This window comes from Mesocricetus auratus, unplaced genomic scaffold (assembly GCF_017639785.1).
Source record: "Mesocricetus auratus isolate SY011 unplaced genomic scaffold, BCM_Maur_2.0 Super-Scaffold_100015, whole genome shotgun sequence".
Taxonomy (NCBI): Eukaryota; Metazoa; Chordata; class Mammalia; order Rodentia; family Cricetidae; genus Mesocricetus; species Mesocricetus auratus.
Genome location: NW_024429198.1, coordinates 64,086,174 through 64,098,658, shown reverse-complemented (window position 1 = coordinate 64,098,658; position 12,485 = coordinate 64,086,174). Strand labels below are relative to the sequence as shown.

The 12,485-nt window shown below is 56.9% G+C and overlaps 1 protein-coding gene across 1 annotated transcript; it reads right to left on the bottom strand.

Annotated features, from left to right (window-relative positions):
- Positions 1 to 2,885: 2,885 nt before the first annotated feature.
- On the bottom strand, positions 2,886 to 6,657 carry Egr1 (early growth response 1). The gene is made up of 2 exons (XM_005065288.4): positions 6,106 to 6,657; positions 2,886 to 5,449 (listed from the first exon to the last, which is right to left on the bottom strand). The coding sequence occupies exons 1-2, from the start codon at positions 6,398 to 6,400 to the stop codon at positions 4,143 to 4,145; spliced, it is 1,602 nt and encodes a 533-aa protein (XP_005065345.1). The 5' UTR covers positions 6,401 to 6,657; the 3' UTR covers positions 2,886 to 4,142.
- Between the last annotated feature and the right edge of the window lie 5,828 nt (positions 6,658 to 12,485).

Sequence of the window (12,485 nt, the reverse complement as noted above, 5' to 3'; positions counted from 1 at the left end):
GAGTCTCAGGACCACCTTCCTCCCTCCAGGAAGGAGTGTTTCAATTGGAGGAAATAACCACACCACCATACCCAAAGGTTTCTGGGTAAAACGTTGAAATTGAATGTTCTTGACATCTGATTCTTTGAGACTTATTTCCCTTAGGACACTGGGGTCTCCACTTGCGCACCCCCCCCAAAACAATACTAATACGAGCAAGATGCTAACGGTGATGGGACCTGGCAGAAAATACCCAGCCTCCCATCCTCGGACCTGGCTCCGTTTCTCCTGTGAGTCAGGAGAGGCAGGAGGAAGCTCACAGGAAAACTGAGCCGGACACTCAGGCCAAGCTCTTTCCTTTGGAGTGGAGCCTTTCAAAACGCACGGGATGGAACATTCATGAAGTCAAGAGAGAAAGACATGTCAAGGATTTAGAGGGAGCCAGGTGTGGGTGGCTCATGACTTTAATCCCAGCACTCGGGAGGCAGAGGCAGGTGGATCTCTGAGTTCTAGGCCAGCCTGGTCTACAGAGCGAGTTCCAGGACAGCCAGGGTCTACCTAGAGAAACCTTTTCTCTAAATGCTCCCTCAAAAAAATTTACTTAGAGGAACTCTGGAGGGTTGTGGTTATTTTCCTCCAAATCTAAATCTGTTTCTCTCCCTTTCCCCTTTTCTTCTGGGTCATGGTCATGGTCTTTCCCGCAGTTCTGAGATTCTAGACTGTGTCCCTTTGGTCGCTGATGCCCCTTTGAGGAGCAGGAGATGAAATTAACACTTGTGCTTCTTCTGGAAGCCAGGTTTTGGTGGTGCATGCTATGAACGAGCCTTGGCCAGAGGCTACTGCAGAGACTCGGGCCAACACACCTGGTCCGTAAAACAGAGCAGTTTTTAACTTTCAGTGATGCCTCATTTCAACCATGCCAAAGAACTTGAGTTTGGAGTGTTAGCTTCCAGTGGAACCTTGATGCCAAGACCGATAAAAATTGGCTAGCAAACTTGGCAGAATTTCTCAGTCAACCATCTGCCTAGGAATGACCTTGCTACCAAGTCCAATACCGAAAACCACCCCGGGGGTACAAGTCAGCAGTGGGACCCTTGGGGGGCGAGGTCAGGGAAGCTCATTGTGGGAGCCTTCAAACTGGAGACACTTCCACCCGGAAGGGATGGCCTTTGCTTCTCGCTCCCCACAAAAAGCATGCTTCCGGGGCGCGCTTTGTTTCTTGGGAATCTGGGGTGAGAAACTCTAAAGAATGTGTAGCAGGCACAGACCTGTGCGAGCCTTGAGTGAGATGGGTAGGGGTAGGCGGGGCCGGGAAGAGGGCTGCCAACACAAATGTCCTATGGGGACTTGGCAGGTTTGCCAGGAGGCTGACAGGGATGTGCCCTTGTCTAGAGAGGGCTCCTGGTTCCCCCTGGTCTGGGCAGAGGAATCCGGAGTCATGGGAAAAGGGCAGGGGGAAAGGGCTGGCAGGGAAGGACTAGAATACAAAAAGGCCTAGGCTAATGCCAAGGGACTGCTGGGATTTCCCAGGACCTGGGAGGTGAGGGCTGAGAAGCCAGGACACCGCCCCCCACCCAGGGGAAAGGCAGGGGTGAGGTAAATTCACCGCATTTCTACTCAGTTCTTGGTCACTATGCCGGGTAGAAGGGATACTCTGGCGTCCTCGGGGGTCAGGAGGTGAGTATGGAGACCAGTGCTTGAGAATCCCACCCACACCCAATTCTCTGTACCGTCTGCCTGAAGTTTGCGGGCACAGATGACTCTGAGAAGCACTGGAGTTAGGGGCGGCACTTCTGCAGCGATCCACGCTAACTACACTGATGGCCACTGTCTTCCCTGCCTCAGTCACACAGGCGCTGAGGTCAACTCGCACTTCAGAGTCTCAGTTTAACTCTCCCACCTTTTCTAAGTCCCCGGCTGGGTGACTGTGTTTCCAGAAAGAGCTGCCCGCTCGTCCTTATTGTGTAACACACCACCATCGTGCTGTAATTTCTGGCTCCTATCTCCATCTCCCTAACCATCTGCATTCCTGGAACAGGAACTCTTCTTGTCTGTCTGTCATGGCCAAGCCAAAGGCTCTCACTGAGCAGACAGATGCTCACATACCCACAAGGATCACTCCAGCAGTGATTACCCCTCAGGGACCAGGGTCAAGAGAAGCTAGTGCTGTGTCCCTCCTATCCAATGGGAAAGCACTTTGCCACCTCCTATCCACCCTGCCATCTCCCAGGAAGCTGCCAAGGATGGCCCTTTCCAACTGGCAAAGGTGCAAGCTTCCCTTCCTGGAAGGTTTTGGCTGGGGAACTGGCCCTTGCTTCTGAGTTGCTGGGGCCATTCAAGGATGGAGAAGTTGAGTCAGCCCTAGCCTTGGTACCGTTTCCCAAAGCTTCTGTCGTCCACTTCTTATCTCCCCCAAGAACATCTGGCAGGGACCAGATTTCTCCAATCCTGGGTCAAGATGAGGAGTGGGATTAGCTAATGCCTCTGGTCACACGGCCACCTTTAGCTCCACCTACTCAACACAAAGCTACAGCCCACCACACTGAAACAGAACACGCCTAGACCTGGTATGAAGAATGTCTGCTGTTTTTTTTTGTTGTTGTTGTTTTTAGACAGGGTTTTCTCTGGCTGTCCTGGAATTCACTCTGTAGACCAGGCTGGCTTCAAACTCGCAGAGACCCGCCTGCTTCTGCCTCTAGAGTGCTGGGATTAAAGGCGTGCGCCACCACGCGCTGACTAGCAGTACCCGCTGAACATGTCAATGGTCAGTCCCCAGCACCAACACGCATGCACAGGCGCACACACACATCTGTAAAGCGCATCTGAAGAAAACCTCAACCCCTTTCTTAGGCAAGAATGGCTACTTCACAGCCCTTCCCACAGCCCAGAAAAGCACACAATCGACATCAGTTTATTTTACCTTTACTTTTTCCTGAAGGATATACACCACATATCCCATGGGCAATAAAGCGCATTCAATGTGTTTATAAGCCAAACAAGTCACTTTGTTTAAGCAAACACGAGTACAAAGTAAAATAAAACCACAAAATAATGAACTTCATGTTCATAACATACAAAAATTGCCGCCTACTCAGTAGGTAACTACAACATTCCAACTCCTGAATATATGTATAAATTTACATTTTCAGTTAAAAAAATAGACTTTTGAGAGTTCAGGTTTTGTTTTAAAATTTTTCTTCTTACATTCTGGAGAACCAAAGCTCAGCTCAGCCCTCTTCCTCATTCCTCTCTCAAAGCCTCCCCCGAAACATCACTCCTACCCCTTTAAGGCCAGAGGTGAGCATGTCCCTCACAATTGCACATGTCAGGCCATCGGCAAGGCTTGTCACACAAAAGGCACCAAGACGTGAAACTTTTTAAAACTAAAGGGACGGGCAAAAAAAATTTTGTTTTTCAAAAAAAGAAAAAAAAACCAGAAACCAAACAAACCATACTTTGTCACATGTGAGAGTACAGTCGAGCAGTATTTACAAAAAAAGTTAACGGAACACTCTGACACATGCTGTGGTTAATACCTAGGACAGACAGCTGCTTCAAAAGATGCGCCACACACATCGTCACAGCAGCCATCGCGAAGTTAAGAGGGTCACCACTGGTTTGCCTGGCTTTGCTCCCCCCCTTCCCGCCCCCCCCAAAGTGAGGATGGAACTCCAAATAACACAACAGGGTACGCAGAATTATCTTCACATCGAGGATACCCCCCCCAAGGAAAACAAAATCCATGGCACGGACACTGTACAAAAGTTAACAGGGTAGGGTCCTGGGGGCCCAAACCCATTTTTTTTTTTTTGCCAACTCGATGCCGTAGCACTTAAGGGAGAGCAAGGGTCAGGCATATGGATGGAGAAGATACTGAAATGATTATATCCAATACCCATGCAAATCAAGTTCTTTGGACGGAGGTTGAAGAACTCGGACACGGCTGTCTTCAGGCAGCTGAAGTCAAAGGGAACGGGAACACGGGGAGGCAGGGACGGTCAGCGAAAGGACCCCGCCGGCCAACTGGGCCTTCTCTTGACTAGAGGAAGGTCTTGGCTCTGACCTAAGAGGAGCCCCTTCTGGGGACCATCTCCCTCCTGTCCGTTATTGTCTTTTCCTGTGTGTGTCTGTTTTCTGGCCCCTCCCCTTTGCTTGCTTCCCCTTTAGCAAATTTCAATTGTCCTGGGAGAAAAGGTTGCTGCCATGTCCGAAAGCCCAGCGGAGGTGCTGAAGGAGTTAGTGACAGCCACAGACGGGAAGCTGCTGACCTGGGGCGGGAAAGCCGTCGCAACCGAGGCATAGGTGGTGGCCACCGAGGGCGAGGGGAAGCCACTGTGCGCGGGAGACGGGTAGGTCGAGGAGCCGGGGGAGGAGTAGGAGGTGGGCGCGGGGGATGGGAACGAGGTGGGCGCCGCCGGGGATGGGTAAGAGGTAGCCGCGGGGGATGGGTAGGAGGAGAGGGAGGAGGTGGCCGGAGGGGCCGCGACACTTTTGTCTGCTTTCTTGTCCTTCTGTCGCAAGTGGATTTTGGTGTGCCTCTTGCGTTCGTCACTCCTGGCGAACTTTCTCCCGCAAATGTCGCAGGCAAAGGGCTTCTCGCCTGTGTGGGTGCGGATGTGGGTGGTGAGGTGGTCGCTGCGGCTGAAGTTGCGCATGCAGATCCGGCACTGGAAGGGCTTCTGGCCCGTGTGGATGCGGATGTGGCGCGTGAGCTCGTCGGAGCGAGAAAAGCGGCGGTCGCAGGATTCCACGGGGCAGGCGTAGGGACGTTCGTGGGGGGGCGTCTTGCTGGGCCGGTTCGGGTACTTGCGCATACGGCTGGGTTTGATGAGCTGGGACTGGTAGGTGCTGTTCAGAGCCTTCAAGTCCTGGGATCCCGACTGAGTGGCGAAGGCTTTGATAGTGGACAGCGGAGTAAGCGAGGGCTGCTGGGTACGGCTCTCCAGACCCTGGAAGGGCTTCTGGTCTGGGGTGCCCAGGCCCAGGTCTCCCTGCTGTTGGGGGAACAGATAGTCAGGGATCATGGGGACCTGGAAGCCACCCTTGGCGGCGGGGTAGGCAGGAGGCGGGTACTGTAGGGCAGTGCCTGCTGAGCCGGGAAACGCCTGGCTTTGGGGCTCCGGGAAAACGTCAGTGTTGGGAGTGGGGAAGGTCGGGGCGGCTGAGTAGATGGGGCTGCTGTCGTTGGACGGCACAGCGCAGCTCAGGGGTGGGCTCTGGGAGGCGGAGGACGACGTTGAGGCCGCGGGAGAGGGCGCCGAGGATGAAGGAGCCGGAGGATTGGTCATGCTCACGAGGCCACTGACTATGCTGAAAAGGGGCTCAGGCCACAGAGTGTTGCCGCTGTTGGGTGCAGGCTCCAGGGAGAAGCGGCCGGTATAGGTGATGGGCGGCAGCCGAGTAGTCTGGCTGGGGTAACTCGTCTCCGCCATCGCCTTCTCGTTATTCAGAGCGATGTCAGAAAATGACTCTGGCAGGAAAGAGAGGAGAGAGAGGCCTGGTTACTGGAGAGCAATCACTGGGCGACGAGAACCGAAGCGGCCAGGCAGGAGGTCGCCCGGCTACCTCTGACTCCCGGGGTGGTTAATAATTGATAGCGGCAGATTGCAATGTCCCTGGACCCGCTCCAGTGGCAGAGCCCATTTCGACAGCTGACGCAAACAGAGAATCCCCCCTCTACTGCAGCTGGGAGCGCGCTCTCCGCAGCGAGGCTGCGCGGGCGAGGGAATCCCGCCAGCAATCCTAGTGGCCGCAGCTAATGCGCGCCCCCTACCCTGGGCGACGGGGACATCCCCGTTCCAGACTCCAGCCCTTCCTCGGGGACTAGGGGCCAGCCACGCAGTGCCGCTCGCGCGGGGGAGGGGGCAACCCTGCTCATCAAAACAAACCCTCCCTCCTCCAGCCGCCCACGCAGCTCGAGCTCTCGCCATCCAAAACAAACGCTCCGCGCACCCCAAGGATGGCGCGCGAGGGAGGGGGGACCCCAGACATCCCTCTAGCACGAGACCCCGCAGCTGTGCGGGACAGAGGAGAACCCCCAGTGCCATCCCTAAGGTCTCGGCGCGGGTCCCCGCAGCAAGGGTTTGGGCATCAGGGTCTTCGTGCTGGGCGCAGACCGCCGCTTACCTGTGGTCAGGTGCTCGTAGGGCTGCTCTGCCGGTTCCCCCTGAGGATTGAAGGCGCCGCTGCCGCTGCTGCTGCTGCCCCCACCACCGCCCCCGCTGCTGCTGCTGTTGCTGCCGCCGCTGCTGCCCTCTGGGGCTCCGGCAGCGCCGAGGAACTGGGGAGCCCCGTTGCTCAGCAGCATCATCTCCTCCAGCTTGGGGTAGTTGTCCATGGTGGGTGAGTGCGGGAAGGAGCCGAATGGGTCAGAGATCTGCAGCGGGGACATCAGCTGCATCTCGGCCTTGGCCGCTGCCATCCCGGACGAGCGAGCTGGGGAGCTGACGTGGGGCGGAGGGCGCAGCCCGGGGCCGAGGCTACTGAGGGCGCACTCGCCGGGGGCCGGCCGGCTTCACATGCGGGGCGCAGGGCACACAAAGCCCCCCAGGCTGGCGGCGGCCGCGGCCCGAGGCGGACGCAGGGCTGCGGCGGAGGCCGGGGTAGGGGCCGATCTTGCGGCGGCGGAAGCTGGCGGCGGATCGCGGCGGCGGCGGCAGCTCCCCGAGTTGTGCGCGCTGGGATCTCTCGCGGCTCCCCGAATCGGCCTCTATTTCAAGGGTCTGGAGCGGCGCGGGCCCGCCTCCGCCGTGACGTACATGGCCATATATGGGGAGCAGGAAGCCCTAATATGGAAGGACCGGCCGGGAGGACCCGGAGTGACGCGAAGCACCCCCAGTCCGAGAGCGGGGGGCGCCCGCGCCCTGAGACCCGCGCCGGCACCTGGAGCACTCAGGCTCCGGGGAAGCCGAGCATTGGAGCGACAGCGGCGGCCTCCGGAGCCCCGCGCCTGGAGTTCCCAGGCCGCCCCCGCCCCAGCCCCCCTCGCCCCTCCTCCCGGAGCCGGAAGCTGCCGGGCCATATCGGGGCGCTCCATATAAGGCGCTGCCCAAATAAGGTCTGTTCCGGCGGGGGATCCTTCCTGCTCCTTATATGGCGTTTCCGGGTCGGCGCTCCCGCTCCCCCCCGGTTCCCAGCCGGGAGCCCGATCGCGCGCAGGAGCCGGGGACGCCCGCGTGGGGAGGGCGCCGGGCGCGCGGCGGCTCCGACGGCCCCCGGGAGCGAGCGAGCCCGGCTGGGGAAGCCCAGGCCGGGCGCGGGGGCGAGGGCGAGCCAGGCCGCGGTTCTACCGCCGTCCCGCTGGGCTCCCCCGCCCACCTCGGGGACCGTGGGAGCGAGCCTGCCGAGAGGAGGAGCGGCGGGGCCGGGCTGGGGCAGAGGCCGCCCAGGAGAGGCGGGGCCCTGACCCAGGCCGCCACTAAGGGCAGGGTCACTTTCCAGGTGTCACCGGGAAAACGGGGACCAAGCTGGCCTCTGGTTCTGCAGACGCTGCCTTGTAGCCGGGCGCGTCCTCGGCCACCCGTCAGTGGTTTGGGGGTGTCCGGACCTGGGGCGCCCGGTGCACCAGCCACACTGGAAAGGCCATTCATTCCCGGGTCCCTGACGTTGGAGACGGCACCTTTGGGGACCTGGACTGCAGACCCTGGTTGCCCCAGGGCAGTCCGGGGTCCCTTCCAGGGGCTGTGGGTTCCTGGGGTGGCTGGGCACTTGCAGACCGTACTCAGTCCGGGGACCGCTCTAGAGTGGACTTCCCTTGGGGTTGCCAGGCGACCCCGGGGCTGGCAGTACCGAGGACGCGCTTGCCACTCGGTGCTGCCCTCTGGAGGCCTCTTCGGCCGCGTTCCCGGGGCCCCAGGCGGGGAGGGCTCTTCCGCCGCCCCCACGCTCCCCTCCCGTTCCCTGTGCTGGGCGCAGAGCCAGGCCGGGGGAGCCTAAGACGCAGTGAGCCAGCACTGAGCAGGCGCGGAGGCCTGGGCCTTCCCCGCAGCCCCGAGGGAACCGCCACTGCCAAGGCGCCCAGACTCCGGGCTAACACTTCCCTCCCGGAGCCAGGCCAAGGGCAGGGAACGCGGGGAGGCGATGGTGGAGTGATCCCCGCAGGTCTCCTGGGGCCCTGACGCCAGCCGTGAAGCCCTCCTCCCCCGACCCCAAAGGGAGAAGGGATCCCAGGAAGGGAAGGAAGGCTCTTGTCGCTTCCAAATTTGAATCCAGGGAAGGTGCTGTTTCTTCATTTATTTGTTTATTTATTTATTTTATTTAAATGATGCCCTGTGGAAGGAGAGTGAGAGACGGAGAAGGAAAGTCCTGATCATCAAGGTTTAACGTGGTGGAGGGGGTTCCTCTTAGGCATTCTCCCCCCCCCCCCTCTCTGACACCCCACCCCCATCCGGTTTTATAAAAAAAAAAGCAGCTTAAGGAATCCAGCAACGAACCAGGGTTTCCTTGTGTTTAAACTCACTGTCTTAAGTTCTTCGGCCAAGTGTTAAGTTGTTCACTTAGGGGCCATAAGTGGTGCCTTCCCATAGCCTTCCGGGAAAGCCAGGCAGCATCAGTTACTTCCTGTGTGAGAGTGACCTCCCTTTGCCAGTCTGTTGGGGTTCTCTGGCCAAACTTTCTTTTTTTTTTTGTTTTGTTTTTGAGACAGGGTTTCTCTGTGGCTTTCGAGACTGTCCTGGAACTAGCTCTTGTAGACCAGGCTGGCCTCAAACTCACAGAGATCCGCCTGCCTCTGCCTCCCAAGTGCTGGGATTAAAGGCGTGCGCCACCAACGCCCGGCTCTCTGGCCAAACTTTCTGTGTCTCACTTTCTCTCTAGTTGTAAAATAAGGCTACCGTTAACGATGTTCATGTGGAAGGATTGCTTCACTGACTGAAATTTACACAGCCTGCTACCTGTGGCTACCAAATACAGTCAGCTGGGGTTGAATAAGCGGAGGTTATTGTTACTTTTGCCTACCCAACCTCACTCAACCTCCAATAAAACCCAGATTGGGGCTGGGAAAGTAACTCAGTTTGTAGAGAGTTTAGCGTGCAGAAAAACCTTGGTTCTAGTTTGGACCAGCCCCGTGTTGATGATAATCCCAATGCTTAGGAAGTTCAGGTGGGAGCATGACGCTTTCGAGGAGGCCATCCTGGGCTACTTGGCGCTTTTGAGGCTAACTTGGGATACTTGAGACTCCATCCTTAAAACAAAAGAGAGGAGAAAAATGAAGCAGCAACAAAATTGTGCAGAGAAAAAAAATCATTCCAATCCCAACACAAGAGACGCTGTCCCCTAATGCCTAATGTGTATCCCTTTAACAAAACAAACCTAATTATTTTATGCATATGGGTGCTTTGCCTATGTATGTAAGTGCACTGTCTCTGTGCACCGCCCATGGAGTCTAAAAGAAGGCACCAGATCCGCTAAAACTGTGGTTACAGATGGTTGTGAGCCTCCATTTGGTTGCTAGGATCCAAACCAGGGTCCTCTCTGCAAGAGGAGCCTGTGCTCTTAACCACCAGCCTGTTTCCCAGCTCCCAATGTGTACCCTCCCTGCCAAGGAAGAGCATCTTTTCCTAGAGCAGAAAACCATCAGCCTTGCTGGACAGCAGAATCACCTGGGGGCTCTGGGAAAAAAAAGCTTGAATGGAACTGAGAAGGCAGCCAAGGACCCTTGTCCTATGCCTGGAGCATTCCTTAGACTGTGGGACACACAACCACACGCACACGCACACGCACGCACACGCACGCACGCACACGCACGCACGGCCCAGTGCCAGGACAAAGCAGGTGTCCCCGTGCGTCTAATGTGCAAGTCCGGCTGAGACACCTGAATGTCTGCCTCTTTTGTGTGTCCAGCCCTGGTTATTTTTAGAATATTCCTCAGCCAGCAATTTCTCCCCAGGAGCTGCCACCACTCCGGAGATTGTGTGTGTGTGTGTGTGTGGTGGTGGTGGTGGAGATAACTCCAACCCTAAATCTAAGTGTAAATCTAAGTGTAAGCCAGGCCTGGCCATCCATATAGGATCCTCTGACCTAGAAGCTTTGTTTCCTATGGTGACTGAATTGAGATGGACACATGACCCCAAAACCAGGCCAATGAAGATAGCTTCTGGGGACTTTCCCTTGGACTTCTTCTCTGGCAGCCACAAACCCTGGAGTGTGAGCCCGGAATCTGCTTTGCCTTGAGGAGGGGATTCTGCTTGAGATCGAAGCCAGAGGGAGGAAGGCAGAGGAAAGGGTGAGTCTTTGGATTCTGTCTTGGCTCGGCAGCTGCACAGGTCAGTGCCCTCCCTTCTCATTATGAAGCCAAGCATCCACGGTCCTTTTTCGGCTGCTACTTTAGCACGAGAGATTCCAACCAGCACACCCTTCTCACCTGCGGCTCCAGGCTTCTCTGGGAAGCTGTGTGGGAGAGGCCTGTGGTGTAGCCCCACCTCCTCTGAGGAGTACACAGTGCGCAGAAGCAAGCCTGGAGGCTCCTCTAACAGGAGAGGACGGGAAGCGTTCCCGGAGCCATCAAGTGATGGAGAGGGTCTTGTAACGCGGCGACCCTAGCACCTGGGAGACAGAGGTAGGAGGACTGACGAAATTTCAAGTCACTACCCTGGGCTGTGTGAGACTCTTGTCTCAAACCGGGCACACGCCTTTTATTCCTGGCACTCGAGAGGCAGAGGCTGGTGGATCTCTGTTAGTAGATTCCAGGGGCCAGCCTGGTGATTTCCAGAACAGTCAGAGCTGTTACACAAAGAAGCCCTGTCTGGAAAACCAAAACAACAACAACAAAAGACTGTCTCAAAACAACAAAATGCCGGGCTGTTGGTGGCACACGCCTTTAATCCCAGCACTCAGGAGGCAGAGGCAGGCAGATCTTTGTGAGTGTGAAACCAGCCGGGTCTACACACTGAGTTCCTGACCATGCATCAGTGAGGTGGCGAGAACCTCTCTCGAGCTCTCAAAATAAAAAATAAAGCAATGAAGAGGTTGAGGCAGGAAGAATGTCTGACCTGCAGGCCAGCCTGGGCTACAGAATTCAGACCCTGTTTCAAAACAAACAAAAAAGAAATCCACTCCGCATAGGAGGAGGCTGAGGGTAGGGGGTGGCGATTCCAGGAAGACAGATCTCAGGAGGAAAAGGGGTGGGAACGTGATTGGTCCAAGGCCTCAAGCTAAGACACAGATAGGCTAAGAATGCCCAGCACTAAACTGCATCCATCCATTTGCCCACCCATACTCTTTGTTTAGTTTTCTGCTTCATAGACAACAAGGCCTCCTTCACCTTGCCCGGTCTCCTTGGTACAAGGCAATAAAAGGCAGATTCTGCCCAGACCTTAGTACCCTGTAAAGGGCAGCTACTGAGAAGGAAAGGAAGAAAAGGCTGCCACACTCTTAGAGAGAGGACATCTCAGCAACAAGGCCAGGAGCACCCTAGTCAGCCCCACCCTCCAATGATGTCGTTCATTTTATTTTCCGAGACAGGGTTTCTCTGTAGCTCTGGAGCCTGTCCGGGAACTCTCTCTGTAGACCAGGCTGGCCTCGAACCCACAGAGATCCGACTGCCTCTGCCTCCCGAGTGCTGGGGTGGGATTAAAAGCTCGTGCCACCAGCCCCCAGCTTCGCCGTCCTGATCTATAGCCGGAGTGAGGGGCAGGGGGCCCATGACCGGACAGGGGAAAACACCGGTTCCTCCCAAGGAACCGAGTCGAAATTTGGACCTGTGAGGAATATCTCATGTATACCCAGCAACCCTGGAAAAGTGTCCCGAGGCCTACAGGAAGGCGGGCTGCCAGAGAGATGGGCCCCAAGGAATGATCAGGGGTGACCTGGGACTCCAAGGTCTTGCTGGCAGGGTGATTGATAACCGGAGGACCTTGCAGGCCAGAGCTCGGAAAGCAGAGGGGAGGAGGCAGAGGAGAGGCTCCAGCAAAGAGCCAGCGGGCCATCTTGACTCTGTGACCTCACCGGAAGGCCAAGCAGGCTGCAGCGCTCAGGGGAGAGCAAGCCCCTCTCTCCACTGCCACTTCCTTCTTCCAGAGCGCGTCAGCACCCACACGTGCTGCTCAGGCCGTGGTTTGCCACTTGTGTGGCTGGCCCCGGGCTCAGGAAGTGACTCTCTCTCGGTTCTGTCTGGGTTGCCTGTCACACTTTCCGATGGCTGAGGGGCCCCGCACGGAAACCCAGACAACTCGATCTGGAATGCTCTCTGGGTCCAGCTTTGCCGCCACCCATGGGAGGCTCTGAGAGAAGAGGAGAAGCCTGAGGAGGCCACACGGGAGGTGGGGAAACATGGCAGGGGACAGATGGGGAGTCCTAGGAAGAAAAGACCAGCACACGAGAGAGGGCGGTCCCCGGGGTGAGGAGGTGCCTGTCCTCCACCCCGGAGACCTAGGCTAGGCGGGAAGGGCCATGCAGAGTGGTGCCTACCGAGGCCTGAAGCAGATAGGCTGATGGGTGAGGGGGATCCCTGATGGGCTGGGGTGTGGCTTAGTGGCAGAATGTTTGATTCCCAGGTTAAATCCCCCAGC

Coding starts and splice junctions, on each gene's coding strand:
- Egr1 (XM_005065288.4), bottom strand. CDS start 6,400: ATGGCAGCGGCCAAGGCCGAGATGCAGCTGATGTCCCCGCTGCAGATC. Junction 5,450..6,105: donor CTACGAGCACCTGACCACAG/GTAAGCGGCGGT, acceptor CTTTCCTGCCAG/AGTCATTTTCTGACATCGCT.